Genomic DNA, 15,774 nt, shown 5'->3' on the forward strand with positions numbered 1-15,774 from the left:
GAACGGGTACCATTCTGCTGTAGATAGGACTTTTCCCCATTCTTTACTTTTTTTTATTAGCCAATCAAAGTGGCTTCCGAATGCTATTTGTGATTTGTGAAAAATAGTATCTTTCAAAATGCTGAGTTGTAGCATCTCGCTCATTTCGCTTTGAATTTATTATTCTAATCTCAACGGTAGAGACAGGATAATGTAGCTATTAAGTATTAAGTTGGGGGAAATTCGTTTCTCTGGCATATATATATATATATATATATATATATATATATATTCTCGGCATTTTCTTTCCCTTTGGATCTCTTATTTTAGAGGCCAAGAAAGGTGCTGATGTTGAAGAAATCTTGAGGGGGGGCTCAGGATGTAGTGAGCTTCTGAAGAGCTCTTTGGGGGGAACCCTTGAATGAAAGGTTAGGTTCACCACCCCCTTCTCATCTTCCCCAAATGAGATGCCCTAGTGACTTCCTGGTGGCTGGGAAAGTCGCCCCCAACCCCAGATAGAGAGAACTCAGGACAGGTTGTGCCATAGTCTAGAAGTAAAATTTCCGGTGAGCTGCCCGCAGTGCAGTGCTATTCCATTCTCCCCGCTGCCCATTGTGAAAAGCTGGGCCAGAGCTTCCTTGTCGTAATTTTTAACTACCTGTTATAAAATTTATGGGTGGGTTTGTAAAAGAAACGAGGTCTCTGCTTCCGGCTGAGGGAATTGTTTTGCTTACTGCTGAAGTTTGGGGAAGTGGTGAAGAATTCGCTGTTGGCTGGGGTGGGGGCACCCAGCATTGACTTTCGTGCCAGCTCTCAATGCCCGATCAAGAGAGCTGCTGGGCTTCAGATCTCCAGCAAGTGGGGAGAGTGGCTGAGCTGCCAACCTCCAGCAAATAGTATTTATTCTGGACTCCCCACATGGAGCTCACTACCAAAATTAGGGGTCTGGAGAAATAAAGCGGGGATGGCTGGAATTTTTATTCAGAAGATAGAGTTCAGGGCAGTAAAAAGGTTCTTTTAGGGCCTCAGAAACATATCCCAGATGTCTAGACACCAAACCAGGAAAATTTTCTGAAAAAGGCAGGTGGGTGTGGGAAACCAGACAAGAGAGGAAAGGTTTCAAACTGCCTTGCACCCCAAAGAAATAGGAAATGCAGACCAAAAGAATGGCCTTTAATTTTGCTTTTATGTCTAAAAGGATTGTAAGCTGCCATTAGAACCTTGGAGGCGTGGAGATCATACTAGCAATGATCTTTAGGGGAGCTAATGCCATTCTGTCCGAGAAAGAGACCTTGGGATGAGAGGTGCTTGGAGGGTTCTGGAGGACACCCCAGATTCTCAGCCCTTCTGCTGCCAGAACTGCCCAGGGCTGGTCTAGTCCTGTCAGCTCTTTTCATCACGTCCTGGGTAGCCTTGGTTGAGAGGCTGCCAGGTTTGCCACTTCTGTTTCTGTCCTGGGTGGGATGAGGGTTAATGAAAGACACCAGAGAAGGAAAATAGAAAGGATGTTGTTCTCTCCAGGCGTGGAGGGAGAGCGGTAGGGATGGTAAGAGTAACGCTTTTCGGGCCTTTAACTTCATTCCTCAGGTTACAAATCTTCGCAAAGCGTTGATTCCCCTAGATCCAACCTTATTACCTGCGTTTATGAAGGAAAATATTTAAAATTCGGCACAGTAAAAGGAGACAGCCTACTCCCAGCACCCGAACCCTTTCTTCTTTCCTCCCATGCATTCCCCCCCCCCCCGCCCTTTCGGCGCTTGCCTGGAGCAGCGAGCCCTTGGGGAGTGGGTGGCGGGCGGGGGTGGGACGGGGTGGGGGATGCTCCCTTTCCTAGAGAATTGGGTAAACATGGCCACCGCGGCGCCCATTTGCACACGCTACACAAATGCATCGCATTCCCGGTTGTTTGCAGAAAATTTACAGCTGAGTAATAAAAGTTTACGATCGACTCACAAGTTGGATTGGCCACAAGAAGTCATGTGGATTCCATCCATGAACGTGAACTTTTTATTGTGGTTTGTCCGTTCGGAGCGCTCCGCAGAACAGTCCTCCCTGTAAGAGCCTAACCATTGCCAGGGAAACCTGCGCGGGTCGCTCCCTTCATTATTAGTATTTTTTTATTAATCTGATTAATAATTATTTCCCCCCATTTAATTTTTTTTCCTTCCAGGTGGAGTTGCCGGAAACTGGGGGCACCTGGAGAGGGCGGGGATGGGAGGGGAAAGCAGGAGTTGAGGGCCTCTCCCTCTCTCCCCCCGGTCCTCTGGCCCCCAAGGGGCAGGAGGAATGCGGGAGCAGGGGTTGAGATAGGGAGCTGCAGATGCCTCCACCCCTTCTCTCAATCCAGCTCTCCCTCGGTCCCCTTCGCGCAACTCTCCTTAATTTTATTTGGTTTTTTGAGGATCTGCATTATTCTTTTTTATTTTTACATTTACATAAAGTATATGTGTGTATGTGCAGCTGAGACAGGCTCGGCAGCGGCACAGAATGAGGGAAGACGAGAGAGACAGAGTGGGAAAGAGAGAGGCAGAGAGAGAGGGAGAGAGGGAGAGTGACAGCAGCGCCCGGTAAGTGTTTCCTTATTGGTTCAAATATGTAACTAATGGTCCGTAGCTGGGTGGCGGTTTCAAGATAAGTACAGCAGCGGCTTGTCTTGGTTAGAGAGGGGAGGGGGGCTGACTAGAAGGTGGGCTCGTGGATAATTATGGGGAGGAAAAGTGGGGGGGGGGGCTAAAGTGGAATATTGGTAACTGGTAGTGGGGTGAACTGTTGTCCTGATGTCACTGTGCGCCGAAGTTGGGGATCGAGAGACTAGAGGACCTTGCCTGTGGGCGAAAGCCCAGGGTCTGCCCGGTGCCCGCTGTGTCTGTACCTGTTTATTCTAGATCTGTCTACTCTTGGTTAATGGGACTGAGACCCCAAGGAGGGGCTGGCTAAAAGCTCAAACTTCAGGGCCAGAGAGAGAACCTGTAGGCTTTGCTCATTGCCCCCCTGAGCGACGTCAGCCCCCCGACCCCCAAACAAACTTTCCTGAGCCCCCTCCCTGTCGGGCAGCTCCCTCCCTCCTGGAGAGCGCGTTCCCGAGAGCTCACACATGCGCAGTTGTGGGCCCAGGGCCGCGCCGCGGAGCAGGAAGCGGGTGTAGCTTGGCGGCCGGCGGGCGGCTGGGCCTGTTAATTGGCAATTAGGGGGGAGGCTGGTAGCTGGTGCGCGTCAGCCGTGGGGAAAGCGTCTGCCCACCCTCTGCTCCCGCCCCCACCCCGGTGAAGGGAAGGGTGGGAGGTGCCCTGCACTGCGGGTGGAGGGTGGGGGTGGGGGGATGCAGTACTCAAAAGCCATCTTGTGCTGGTGCTCGGAGACAAGAGGCCTATCCGCTTTCCTTTCCGGAGGCCGGGGACCTCCACCCGCAACCGCGGTCACTCCACCAGGGATGCCTAGTGAACTGTTTCACCCGCCTTCTTTGGCGACTGTAGGCTAGGATCTGCCCTATCCAGGACAGAAGTGGGAATGGGGAAGGCCCCAGGCTGGGCGGGGAGAGGCCAGGTCCTCTGGGTGCTGTGGCTGCAGCTAAGACTCACGGGGCAACAGGCTCTTGCAAGAGCAGCGTCTGAATTGGGTGGCCTGAGAGAGACCTGGGTGCTCAGGATCTTCCTTAATAATTGGTGCTAATGGTGTGTTGTGTAGTCTTAACCTGACACATCTGGTTTCATAACACAGTGGCTTAATTTCTTCCAAATGTACCTGGCCCTGAATATGTTGCCATTAGATGTATGACCCCGCCCTGCTCCTCGCCGGCCTGGTCGGATGCAGCTCTATACGTGAGTTTCGGTTTGTAAAGAGCAATGCACACGAAAATGCTTACAATCCAGGCAAACACCCCAGCGATGGGGAGAGGGCCTATTTCTGGCAAGATCGGATAGTCTGAGGGCCAAGCTTACCTTCAATACGAACCAACAGCACCCCATCCTCTTCTGAGCGCGACTGAGACTCCGAGCTAAGCCCGCGTGGGGGAGGGGAGCACTCCTCAATTTCCTGTTTAAACCCCCAGCTCATCGCCTGGGGAGGAGGTGGCTAGGGAGGAGAAACCCATTTTTATCAAATTGTTAAAACTATAATTCGACTGCATTCAAATCAAACCCCTTGGGCCCGAGCTGGCAGTGAATCTTCTCTCCCCTCCCCCTACAATCCCTTTCCCTTCCTCTCTTGCCCCCCCCCCCCAAAAGTCCCCTTTCGCAGCCGACATAAAGGCCTCTGAGGTATTCTCCCGAGGGAAGAAATGGCATTTTCTCTCCCCCTTCCTACCCACCCCCCCAGCACTGGTGTATGGGCAGAGGCGTCTGCCGAGGGGCTAATTTCGCGTTCCTTGTTTATGATCGAGAAAAACGCTTGGCTCTTCCCAAATGGGCCTAGCTCGCCGCCTGCTCGGCCGCCGCTCTCAGGCTGGCTGCTGCGGCGCGGCCAGAGGGCTGACGCCTCGGGGAACCAAGCTGTGGCGGGCCTAGACCGGAGGCCGTGGGATCTGAAAAGGGCAAGGGGAGTACTGTGGGACTTGGAGGGGCCCAGGAGGCCCGAAAATGGGAGCTTTTCTTCTGGAGTATTGTGGGAACCGCCGACCGGTGAGGCCTCGATTTCTCTTTCGTCTGTATTTTGTCCACCCACGCCCCTGTGGATCGCGGCAGTGTCGAGGGTGTTGTAGGGGGGCACATGTCTCCTTTGTTCGTCCCCTAAAGAAAACCGTTTCCGGAGAGGACTATTTGGGCCAGTATGATTCACCTGGGATATTGGAGGGCCCCCCTCCCATCGGAGGGGCGGGCCTGGGCGAGACTGGGGTATTTTTCTAGGCCCAAGGGGATGTAGTGTAATGTGCTAACCCAAGAGATGTCTGGGTGCTAGGGTGCGAGGTTATCAGCTAACAGCATCACTTTGAGGTAGTGTTGTATTTTTATCGATTTCCTGTCCTTTTCTTCGGCCCCCACCTTTCTCTGTGCCTGATACTCCTCATGAGACAGGGATGTAGAGAACACATAGTAGTGGTTTTCCACTTGCTCTGTCTGCCCAGGGGATAAAACAGTCCTGTGCTTCCGAGTTACTGTTTTCTTCCCCTTTTCCCTCTCCTCTGACACTCAAGCAGAAACACAAGAGGGGTCACCAGTGGCAACCCTCAACTCCAGATCCTCTGTTGGTGTGGTCCTCACTGCAGGAGAGCTTTTCTGTGATTATCTAATAATAGCCAGGGTGGCTGAGAATAGACTCTGGCTCAAGGACTCTGCACACCCAGACCAAGAGACTGGGCAGAAACACAGATCTGTGGATCAGCGAGGCCTGGCAACTTTCCCCAGAGCCCAGGGCCCCAGTGTTCCCTCTGAGCCCACTTTTTGGACACCCTCAGATGTGCCCTTTGTAGGGCTTTGTCATTCCGGCCATCCACTCTATTTCATGCACCAGTTCCTAGCTAAAGAGAAATGGGCAGAGCAAACCCTTTCCCTTCTTGGTCTGACAGTTGTGACCCCCACGGAGAATGCAGAATGCGACCTTGTTTGAAGAAGGCGACCTTGTTGGGTTGGCTGCTGTGTTCTGAAACCAAGCTCTGTGGCTTTATGCATGTATTATATACAGGCTCAAATATACTGGCGACTTAGATTTATGCATGACTATATACTCATGTTTCTTCAGTGCCTAATTGTATATTACCATGCCTATATTTGTTCAAACACCGTTTTATGTGCATGCAAAATTTTGTTAGTCCTTACTATTTGAGAGTGAGCTCATGAGAGCTCTAGGTGCACTAAGGATGCCCTCTGTGCTCTTCTGCTGGAAATGTGTGTGTATGTGCGCTGGAATCGGCGTATGCGGGGTTCCAGTAACCAGTGGATGCTAGAAGGGCTTTCTTTCTCGGGCATTACTGCTTTTACTGTTCAAGGTTTGGGAGAACACTAAATCCTGTCTGCTTTCCCTCCTCATCTTTCTATGTACTCCTCAAATTTCAGACTGTCTTAGAAGGAAAGCTCAGGCATCTTGAAAATGAGATTTATCAGCTTGTTCATGGGTGTCACGGGCCTGTAAGCTGTTCTGAACAGCCAGGGATAGAGTCTGACTCTGAAAGTTTCCCTGGGGCTGTGAAGGGATTAGAGTGGTTTAGTAAAGTAGCCTTCAGTAGTGGTCTGGAATGGCTTTAGCCAGGGTGCTTAGAGACGCTGGTGAATGAAGAAGGCAAGCCAGAACTGATAAGGTGAACATCTCTCCCTCTCCCTAAACTCTCTGCCTATTCATCGTACTTCAGACTTGCCTGTGTCTTAAGGGCCAATTAGAAGTTCTCTAGATCCCCTAGATATCCAACTCTGGTTACTTGTGTCACTGCATTTGAATTCGGTCTGCTGCCTGAGCTGCTGTCAAGGCCAGGCCAGCTGAGAAAGCTGGTGGAGGCTCTTTGGGAGCCTCCAAGCTGGGCTTTCCTGGCTGGGGCCTGGGGAACTAAGTATGTACGGCTGCCGGGAATTAACCGGCCTCCTTTCTCATCCTTTCTTGCTTCCAGGGCCAGGAAAACAGAACGGAGGGGAAATAAATGTCAATGGAAAGCCCTATAAAAGAAAGTAAGGGCAGGAACAGGGCTAGGGGGTTTTCCCCATCCACTCCCAAAGCACTCAAGTCCCTCCCAGGAATTTCATGTCCAGAGAAGCTGTGCCCAAGAATGCAGTTTTCTTCTACCTTCCTTCTGCTGTCACTGAGGGCTGCCTTGGGCTTTTGACTGTGACCACCCCATTGGGGCACTGGGGTGACATTACCCCAGAATGGAGCCCTTTACCCAGCCCAGGGCCTCTGCCACGGTGCTGCAGCCGCCTCTGTTTATTGTGTCTGTGACTTGTTTACTTGTTTTGTCTGCTGCCACCCTGCGTCTGAAACCCGCCAAACCAGCAAATTTGCCTTGGAGAACAAAGTGCTGGGCGATCCTGAATTCCCAACCCCTGCTAGCACCCCTCCTGCCCATTCCAGCTCCTTCATTTTTACTTTCCGAGAGGAGGAAGCAGAAATTGTCCTAAAATAGGGCAACTGTTTATAGGGTCAAGGGAATTATGGGGACACCATAAACCTCTGGGTATCCTAATGGTAGAGAGACTTATGAGCAGACCTCCTCTTGCCTCTAGTTTTTCTTCCTTTTCCCTGGTAACTGCTTGGGTAAGGGGGCCAGAATCATTGAGGAACTTGAGCCCTCCTCATTAGACTCCTCCAATCCTTTCGGCGGGAGATTCCCGGAGACATGGTTGTTGGTTTTAAATCAGGTTAATGTTGGAGGATTCATAAAGCTAGATAAAGCACGTTGATCTTCTACCTTCATTTTCTTCAACCTCCTCCCCAAATAGCAGCAAATTTAAACAAATCTTACAAAATTAAATTGCCCTTTCCCTAAAGATCCTGTAAATCTCCAGTCACCCCAGGTGTAGAGTCAATGAGACTGGTTCGCCTTTAATTTTGCTCCTGGCTGTCAAATCTAAGAATATCATCAAAGTAAGAAATACTCTTGTTTCTGAAATTAACTTCCTCTTCCCCATTTCCTCTCTTTTCACCAGCATAGGTTAAATGGTCCTTTTAGATTACAAACAATAAAGGATAAAATTATTTGTAGGGAAATAAGGATGATGTTTTATTGTTGGCTTACTGTTCCAGAGCATAATAACATTTTATTTTCAAGTGGGAAAATTTAGATCAGGAAGAAAAAGAAAGGAGAAAAAAAGTGAAAAGAGGATATGTGTATCCACACACAAAGCTTCTCCTGCTATACATAACATCTATGACATTTACAATTTCCCTATGACAATTCACTATGATGTCATAAATGCCAGGTCCTTGATTTTTACAATTCTTATAAACCTCCAGAATGGGCCCAAGCAATGTTCTGCATTGAGGAGCATAAGAAAACCCAGAAACTGGAGATCCTTTGGTCTAGTGCATGGCAGTACACAGTTTCTGCCCCTCTTTCCTCTTCTGATAACCTCCTGAGGTCCAAGGCTATTCTAAATAATGTGAATTTTAACTTTGCCTCCTTAGCCAAATAGAGAGAGTTGCTTTGCCTTCCTGAAGTATCCTAAGGTGGCTGAGGTCCTTCCTAGTCCCCAACAGGGATGAGATCCAGGGTTCCCAAACTTTCCACAGGCCGCCTCCTCAGCTGATACTCATCTGCTTGGCATAAAGGTGGAAGACTTGAGAGCTAGGCCCCCCAAAGTTAGGATTTTTTCGAGATGGAGACAGAAGAGGGCTCAGAAAAGGGCTTTCTGGGTGTAATGGAGCAGAGATACTTGAGATCTATTTTATTTTTTAATCTTCATGGAGAGAAGCCAGGAGTTGAGATGCCAGACAGAATACCAGTGTGAGAGGTTGTGTTTGCTGATCTTAGCAGCAGTAAGTAGGGTGCCAGAAAGGAAAACCCAGGCAAAAATACAGAAAGAAAAAGGAGAGAAAATATGTCATGAGTTAGTAAAGTCCCTCCATATACCCTTTTTCTCCGTTGAATTGCAATAAAGCAAAAGTAACTCCAGCAGTCTTTCAACCTCTTCTTAGCTCAAAAAAGGAGTCACTAGTGCAGGCCTCTGAGGTGTTTGGGGCAGCTCTAAGCAGTTTGAAATGCCCCATCTGGCCCCTTCCTCCTCCTCCTCCCCTCCCAACGGACCCCCAGTTCCCTTCAGCTGGTTAGCCTAAATCTTGTGCACAGAATATCAGCACCCACAAATGGCATCTGTTTCCGGGTTGAATGTGTCAAATTTCACTTTTTCCCAAGTGTCTTCAAGCCTGAACTTTGAAAGGAAGAGTGTTCCTGTGTGGAATGCAGTCTGTATATGAAGGGAGCACTGCCCAGAAAATTTCCCCACATCTATGAAAAACTGGGAGCCCCTTGGATTAGCCATCTTTGGAGTCCCTAAGCAGTTCCCTGGCAGACTGTGAAGCTCTCTGCAATCCTTTCACTCCATTCTAAGGAGATCAAAGGAGCTGGTACACAAAACACCAGCCATTTGGGGTAGGTTTATTTTTTAATTTTAAATAAAAAATGTAATCATAAACCAGTAGGACCCGCTAAGCATTCACTCTAGAACAGCAAAGCCTTAACCAAACAGAGCTCTTTTGAGGTGAGCTGAGCAATTATTGAAACTCGGTTTTCTCTGTAAGAGGGATTTTGGCCTTTGCCCAGTGGTATAAAAGAAACTGACAGAGCAACTGCTTTTCTCAGGCTCTGGAAAATTAGGGGTGGTGTTGGGCATTCTGGCAAGATGCAGTAGCTTCTAGGCAGCCAACTGCCTTGCCCATGGAGCACTGAGTCTTGCAGCTCCAGGGTTGGGGTCCCTAAGCAGCTTCCGGAGGCGCCAAGCTGTAGTTAGTTGCCTGCCTCCCGCCAGCGGCCAGGAATGGAATACGTGTAGCAGTGCAAGGGTGAGTCACAAACGTCCTGGCAGAGTTAGAGATCTGGAGAGACAGAGAGACAGACACAAGGTTGTCCACCAAATAAAAATTGTGGATCTCATCCTGCTCACTTCCAAGTGACTTGCCCCACGAAATTAAATTGATATATTTCCCAGAGCAGAGTGAAGTGCCAAGGCAAGCAAGGGAAGGCCTGCCCAAGAACCTCTTCATGGAGGAGATCAAGTCCCAGCCATCCCCTCTGCAGTCCGGAGCCCAGAAACTCCCTAGTGTTTCCCTGTTCTTGAGCCAGGCAAGGCTGGCTGAAAAAGCAGCGCTTAATGCACCCTAGGAAATCCCCAAATGCCCAGTTCCAGTGCTACCTTTAGCCTTGGGGGGACTCCTGGCCAGTGGCTGCACCCCACTCAGGCCCTAGGCACAGGCAGTAAATTCCTCTCCTATAATTAGTGCTCATGAAAAGCATGTGTTTAGATCGGTGAGAGGAGGACTGGGCAGTGACTGAGCAAACTTGCCTTCTTTATTCCTTTTCTTCATTTTTGAATTTACTAATTACAGTTCCAAAAGCAAAACCTGCTCTTGACACCAGGCTCCCTAATGTGGAAGGCCTGGGGGGGGGTGGCGCAGAGCAGCTCAGAGTACTGCTGGCCTGATGGGGGTGTTCTCTCATTTCTCTTGGCTTGTTTTATAGAAACAAAGAGAGAGTTCACTCCCTCCTCCCCAAGACTTCTGCATATTTACAGAGCTCAACTGCAGTTTTAATAAAACATCTGTTCTTGCTTCTGCTGATGAATTTCCATAATTGTTTTCAGACAAATTTCACAGGAAAATATAAATATATCTAGAAAAATCCAAGTCCCAGCTGCCCCCCATAGCCATTCTTTGCCAAAAGAATTAAAATGAACATGGAATTAAAAAGGAAAATAATGTCTAGTGGAGGAAAGATCGGACTCATTTGACCTGCTCTCCCCCCTTGGAGCGAATCCTCCGACAAAATTTCAGCTGCATAATTAAAGATCTGACTGAAAGGAGGCTTCTTTCCCCAGGAACGTAAGGTGACAGAGGAGAATGTGTCGGAAATTAATTTTTCCATAAGTATTTAAGCAGTGGGAAATGTATTTGTATTTCTGTTTCCCCTCCACTCCCCCTTCCAGCATTTCTGCTTTTTTCTCCCAGCAGCTGGTTTCTGTTCATTATAAATCGGCGAGACCTTTCAGTCTCTGCCCTCTGTTTAGGGACGTAATAAAACACTTAACTTTCCGGGCCTGAGACTTACATTCTGCTCTTCAGGTCGCCCACCCCCGAAGCCCACCACCTTTAGGCCCCAAAAGAGAGTGTACGCAACTTTGGGGCCCCTTTCCTCTTCAGATCTGGTTAAGGAGGGGCTCAGAGAAACTCAGGCATCCTTGCTGGGGGGCTGAAGCACACAAGCTTCCCAACAAGCCACTTCTTTTCTTTCAAGGTATCCATAAAAGCCATTTTAAAATACATAGGAAATCAACACTCATTGAAAGCAAAACCTCATTAAGGCATCCTATCTTCCATCATTCAATTTGTTGTACATTGCAACAATTTAATATCTTGAAAGAAATACCACTGACATGATTTATCCCTCTAGCAATCTTGCTCCAAATGAGGGGGGGGTAACTGTTTCTTCTGGCCTCTTCTACTTGTTACACAGCTACCTTCAGGGCAGAAAAGGGTTGAGAACTATGAGAGAGGCTACTTTTGTCCAGGGGTGCACTGACTTGTTCCTTAGCTCAGCCCCAGGGTACTCCCCTCCTTGTTTTTCCTCTCCCTCTACCTCTTGTCCTCCAGGGGGACTGGAGCCCCAACCAGCTGTTGGAAACCTCTGCCCAGGCATGCTATGAATTTGAGGACAGCTGGATTCAAGAGCAAAAATTAACTCACAGTGGCGTTATGTTTGTTATACCTGCCATGTCATCCCCAAAAGAAATAGCTCCTCTTAAAAATTTCTTTTTAATGTGAGTACCCTCCTCTAGCCTTGCAACTTTATCACCTCATGAAGAAGAAAGTGTAGTCCAAAGGAAAGATCCTTTATAAGGATCTTTCCTTTAACATTCTAAATGCCAACCAATTTCCTTTCTTTCTAAAGGAAGAGGGAAGGGCTCCGATTTTAAAAAGGAAACACAAACTGGCAGAAAGACTCTTCCACCCCCTAACGAGGTTTCATGTATTAACTAACATGTCTGCACCAGCTCCTGCACACACTGTCTGCTTTTGGGTTTGAAACTTTATTTTTCCCCCCTAGCGACACTCCAGGGAAACCTTAACGTTATAGAAGATGAATAAACGAGGTTTTTTTCCCAGCGTAGTCCCGTTTATGGCTTTATTGCTACCCATTGATTACTCCGCTTTGTTACACAGAAGGAAAAGATCATAAAATCCAGGCGACATCCGGGTTCTTATTATAGTCAGCACACACACACACCTCCCAAAAAAGTGAGGGGAAAAATATGAGCTTTCATTGCTACTTGTGCACACATGTCAACTGAAAGCATTTTCTGCCTGTGTCATGATATCAAATTAAGTTTGGATCTGGGGAAAAACTCCATTTATATACCTTCAGCTATTTCAGTTTGCCCACTGCAGCACCCTCTGAAACTTAGGACAGACCCAGCTGCCTTTTCCTAACATTTTCTCCCCTATTTTAGCCCCAAGATGAGAAAAACTGGGCTAGAGGCTACTGAGAGTCCAGGGGTGGCTGGCACTTGGACAAGAACTCCCCTGGAGCCCTTTTCCAGAATCCTCAAGCCTCAGAACTCAGGTCCAGGGGCGCCTCCCCTGGCAGGGCAGTGAATCCAGAGGAGATAGAAGGGTTCTGACCTCTGCAGAAGCTTGAGCCTGCACGAAGCTCACTGTCCATCAGAACCCTACCAGTCCTCTCTGGCTGGATCCTGTGTGAATTAGCCCACCGGTCATGGCTAGCTCCAAATCATAAATTTTCACCAACATAAACAGGAGTTGATGTCTCTAAAAAGACTCTCGGAGTTTTCTTTCTCCTCCCTTTCTTCTCTCTGCCCCTTTTTCTCTCTTGTTTAATGTATTTGTATACATTTTCCCCTTTAGACAAAAATGCTCTAAGAGTTTTCCCAAAAAGAGTGTCCTGAGGAGGAGGAGGAGGAGGAGGAGGCAGAAAGGGGCTGGGAGACAGAAAAGGACAGAGATGCTCCCTTCGCCCACTTCAGCTATGCCACCGTACACTACAGTCTCGCCCTCGCCCCTTAAACTTCATGGCTTCCCATATATCCTCTAAACTTGACTCAGTCACACTCTCTTTCCTCTGGGAGCCATGCTTTATGAAACTTCTTTCTCCTTTTGATTTTTGTAATTATTAGAAAAAATACCTCAGTTCAGTGATGGAGACTCACTCTATGGGGTGTCAAACCAGGATTTGCTATAGTATTTGAGAACTCCCTGAGCTAGGAAGGAGATCTTCCCATGAAGAAATCAGGATGTAGTTTTAAATGGAGCTGATATTAAAGATGAAATTAGATTGAAAATACAGGTATTTCTTCCACCCAGGCTCTGGCAACAACTGAACAAAATTAGCTTGGGTTGAGAGATTTCCAGGAGTACATCTCTCTTTCTGTGGGCCCAAGGCTCTACTAAAGGACAGACACCCCTGTTTTACCCCCAAACCAGTTCCTTTACACATATATTTCAAAAAGAAATCCAAGTCTTACTTTCAAAGCACACACTTAGTCTCAACTAGGGAATCAACAGAAGCAGAAGCGATTTTTTTCCCCCTTCTTGACATCTGGCTTGTGATTGGCTGGAAGGGGGTCAGCTGACTTTGTCATTTTGTCTGTCCTGGATTGGAGCCGTCCCTATAACCATCTAGTTCCGAGTACAAACTGGAGACAGAAATAAATATTAAAGAAATCATAGCCCGACCAGGTAAAGGCAAAGGGATGAATTCCTACTTCACTAACCCTTCCTTATCCTGCCACCTCGCCGGGGGCCAGGACGTCCTCCCCAACGTCGCCCTCAATTCCACCGCTTATGATCCAGTGAGGCATTTCTCGACCTATGGAGCAGCCGTTGCCCAGAACCGGATCTACTCGACTCCCTTTTATTCGCCACAGGAGAATGTCGTGTTCAGTTCCAGCCGGGGGCCGTATGACTATGGATCTAATTCCTTTTACCAGGAGAAAGACATGCTCTCAAACTGCAGACAAAACACCTTAGGACATAACACACAGACCTCAATCGCTCAGGATTTTAGTTCTGAGCAGGGCAGGACTGCGCCCCAGGACCAGAAAGCCAGTATCCAGATTTACCCCTGGATGCAGCGAATGAATTCGCACAGTGGTGAGTTTTACAGCTCCGAGATATAAATTAAATAAACTGAACTGGCTTTATGACCGGCTTCCCTAGAAGAACGGGCGGAGAGAGTTTTTTATGGCCCCATAAAAACAATCACGCTCGTCTCCTCGCCGACGCCGAGACAGGGCCCCCTCTTCTGCCCCCTCTGCTTGCCTCCCACTCTGGCTCACAGGGGCCTGGCCCCCTCGGCCCCTGGCGGACTGGAGGACTCCACTGCGAGCTGAGGGGGCAAGAACAGGGCAGGGGGGTGAGGGGAGGGAGGAGAGGGTAGGGAGTCCCCCAAAGTCGAGTTAGGCTGAGAAGAACGTACAGGGAGAGGACAGAATGGAAAAGTGGGGAGAAGTTTCCAAAGAGGTAGGGTGCTTAGAGGGGTGGGGGGAGCTCAGTCTTGGGAAATGGGCCCTTATCCTCACTATTTGAGTTTTCATCAGCTTTTAGACTAGCAGCTTTTTGCCTCTTTATTGCCCTGCCCACCTTCTGGCGGTTCTTTGGGACATATATCTACCTCCTATGGGAGGACTATATAAGTTGGGGTCCTGGCTGTAACCCCAGTGGGGGTGGGGCAGAGCAAAAGGCTTTAGAAGGCTGGAGCTTGAGGGGGCTGCGATCCGCTGGCCAAGTTGGGAAGTCAGGACTTTGCTAGGCATAGTGGTCTTCGAAGGACGCTTTGCTGATCGTTTTTAGTGTGTTTTGTGCCCGGATCTCTAGGGGTTGGCTATGGAGCGGACCGGAGGCGCGGCCGCCAGATCTACTCGCGGTACCAGACCCTGGAACTCGAGAAGGAATTTCACTTCAATCGTTACCTAACGCGGCGCCGGCGCATCGAGATCGCCAACGCACTCTGCCTGACCGAACGACAAATCAAAATCTGGTTCCAGAACCGCCGGATGAAGTGGAAAAAAGAATCTAATCTCACGTCCACACTCTCGGGGGGTGGCGGAGGGGCCGCCGCCGATAGCCTTGGTGGAAAAGAGGAAAAGCGGGAAGAGACAGAAGAGGAGAAGCAGAAAGAGTGACCAGGACAGTCCTTGCCACCCCTCTCTCCCCCCTCGCTCATCCCAGCTCTCCCCTGATCACACACTCTGTATTTATCACTGGCACAACTGATGTGTTTTGACTCCCTAAAAACAAAATTAGGAAGTCAAAAGTGGACCTGAAAGTCAGCTCTGGACCCCCTCCCTCTCCGCACAACTCCTCACCATGCGCCTCCTCCTTTTAGCTCTTTCTCGGTCTGTCTGCAGGCCCTTTCCCCCCGCCCGGGCCTGGGGGGCACATTCCCTGAACCTCGCTTCAGACCCCACAGATTTTCCTCCAAATGAGGTCGTGCCCCACCTCGAACCCCCCTGCCCTCGCCCAGAGAGCCGGCTCCGGGCCTGAGGCCTCCACTCTAGGGCCTCAGAGCCTGGCCTGGCAGCCTGGGAGGGTGGGAGGCCTAAGGAGGGGCACCTTGGCCCCACAGAACCCCCAGGGCCTCCCCACAGCCCTCGCCCAGCCCCTCTGCCCCAGCAAATGCCCAGACCAGGCAAATTGTATTTAAAGATTCCTGGGAGTCATTATGGCATATTACAAACTGTGACCGTTTCTGTGTGAATATTTTTAGCTGTATTTGTGGTCTCTGTATTTATATTTATGTTTAGCACCGTCAGTGTTCCAATCTCATTTTAAAAAGGAAAAAAAAAAGAGGGAAAATTACAAAAAGAAAAAAGTGAATGACATTTGTTTAGCCAAGTAGGAGAAAATAAATGAATAAATAAATAAGTCCCCTCGTGTTACCCTCCTGTACAAATCCGACCTCTGGATCCGTTCTCGAATATTTAATAAAACTGATATTATTTTTAAAAGTGTATATCCGCATTTCTGTCAATTCGCTCGCCCGCCGGCTTGGAGCAGGCTCCAAGCGCTCGCTCGTCTGCCCGCCCGCCGAGCAAAACCCCAGGCCTCTGCACTCGCCTTCTCCGGGGGCCTGGAGCAGACTCCCGGCCTCGGGCTCTTCCTGTGATCGCGCTGGGGGGCTGGGAGGCCTCTCAGGGCTCCCTACGCCGA

The 15,774-nt window shown here is 49.1% G+C and overlaps 2 protein-coding genes and 1 long non-coding RNA gene across 7 annotated transcripts in view; 2 read left to right on the plus strand and 1 right to left on the minus strand.

Moving 5' to 3' along the window:
• Positions 1 to 885: 885 nt before the first annotated feature.
• LOC134477324 (uncharacterized) lies at positions 886 to 4,160 on the minus strand. The gene is made up of 3 exons (XR_010049299.1): positions 3,918 to 4,160; positions 1,933 to 2,041; positions 886 to 1,615 (listed from the first exon to the last, which is right to left on the minus strand). It is a non-coding gene; the product is annotated as an uncharacterized LOC134477324 (long non-coding RNA).
• Hoxc4 (homeobox C4) overlaps positions 2,010 to 15,774 on the plus strand; it is a 38,148-nt gene continuing 24,383 nt past the window's right edge. For 2 of the 3 annotated variants that reach the window (XM_063254871.1, XM_063254873.1), the window contains exon 1: positions 2,420 to 2,546. The gene's annotated coding sequence lies outside the window, so the exon portion shown is untranslated. Of the gene's footprint in view, positions 2,034 to 2,419; positions 2,547 to 15,774 lie in introns of those variants that run through there. The other variant, XM_063254872.1, reaches the window with a different exon arrangement.
• Positions 2,440 to 15,577, plus strand: Hoxc6 (homeobox C6). 3 transcript variants are annotated; one of them, XM_063254875.1, is made up of 3 exons: positions 2,440 to 2,546; positions 13,371 to 13,716; positions 14,440 to 15,577. In XM_063254875.1, exons 2-3 carry the CDS (start codon positions 13,563 to 13,565, stop codon positions 14,745 to 14,747), a joined length of 462 nt encoding a protein of 153 aa, XP_063110945.1. In that variant the 5' UTR covers positions 2,440 to 2,546; positions 13,371 to 13,562; the 3' UTR covers positions 14,748 to 15,577. The 3 variants fall into 3 exon arrangements, with proteins under 3 accessions (XP_063110945.1, XP_063110946.1, XP_003476291.1); XM_063254876.1 differs by having other exon boundaries at positions 13,554 to 13,716; XM_003476243.4 differs by lacking the exon at positions 2,440 to 2,546 and having other exon boundaries at positions 4,242 to 13,716.

This window comes from Cavia porcellus, unplaced genomic scaffold, assembly GCF_034190915.1.
Source record: "Cavia porcellus strain 051 isolate PalLab524CR breed Dunkin Hartley unplaced genomic scaffold, mCavPor4.1 scaffold_8, whole genome shotgun sequence".
Classification (NCBI taxonomy): domain Eukaryota; kingdom Metazoa; phylum Chordata; class Mammalia; order Rodentia; family Caviidae; genus Cavia; species Cavia porcellus.

Excerpts from the sequence above, each read along its gene's own strand:
- Hoxc6 (XM_003476243.4), top strand. The coding sequence starts at position 13,317 with ATGAATTCCTACTTCACTAACCCTTCCTTATCCTGCCACCTCGCCGGG. Across the intron at positions 13,717-14,439 it reads GCGAATGAATTCGCACAGTG|GGGTTGGCTATGGAGCGGAC; the intron begins GTGAGTTTTACA and ends CCGGATCTCTAG.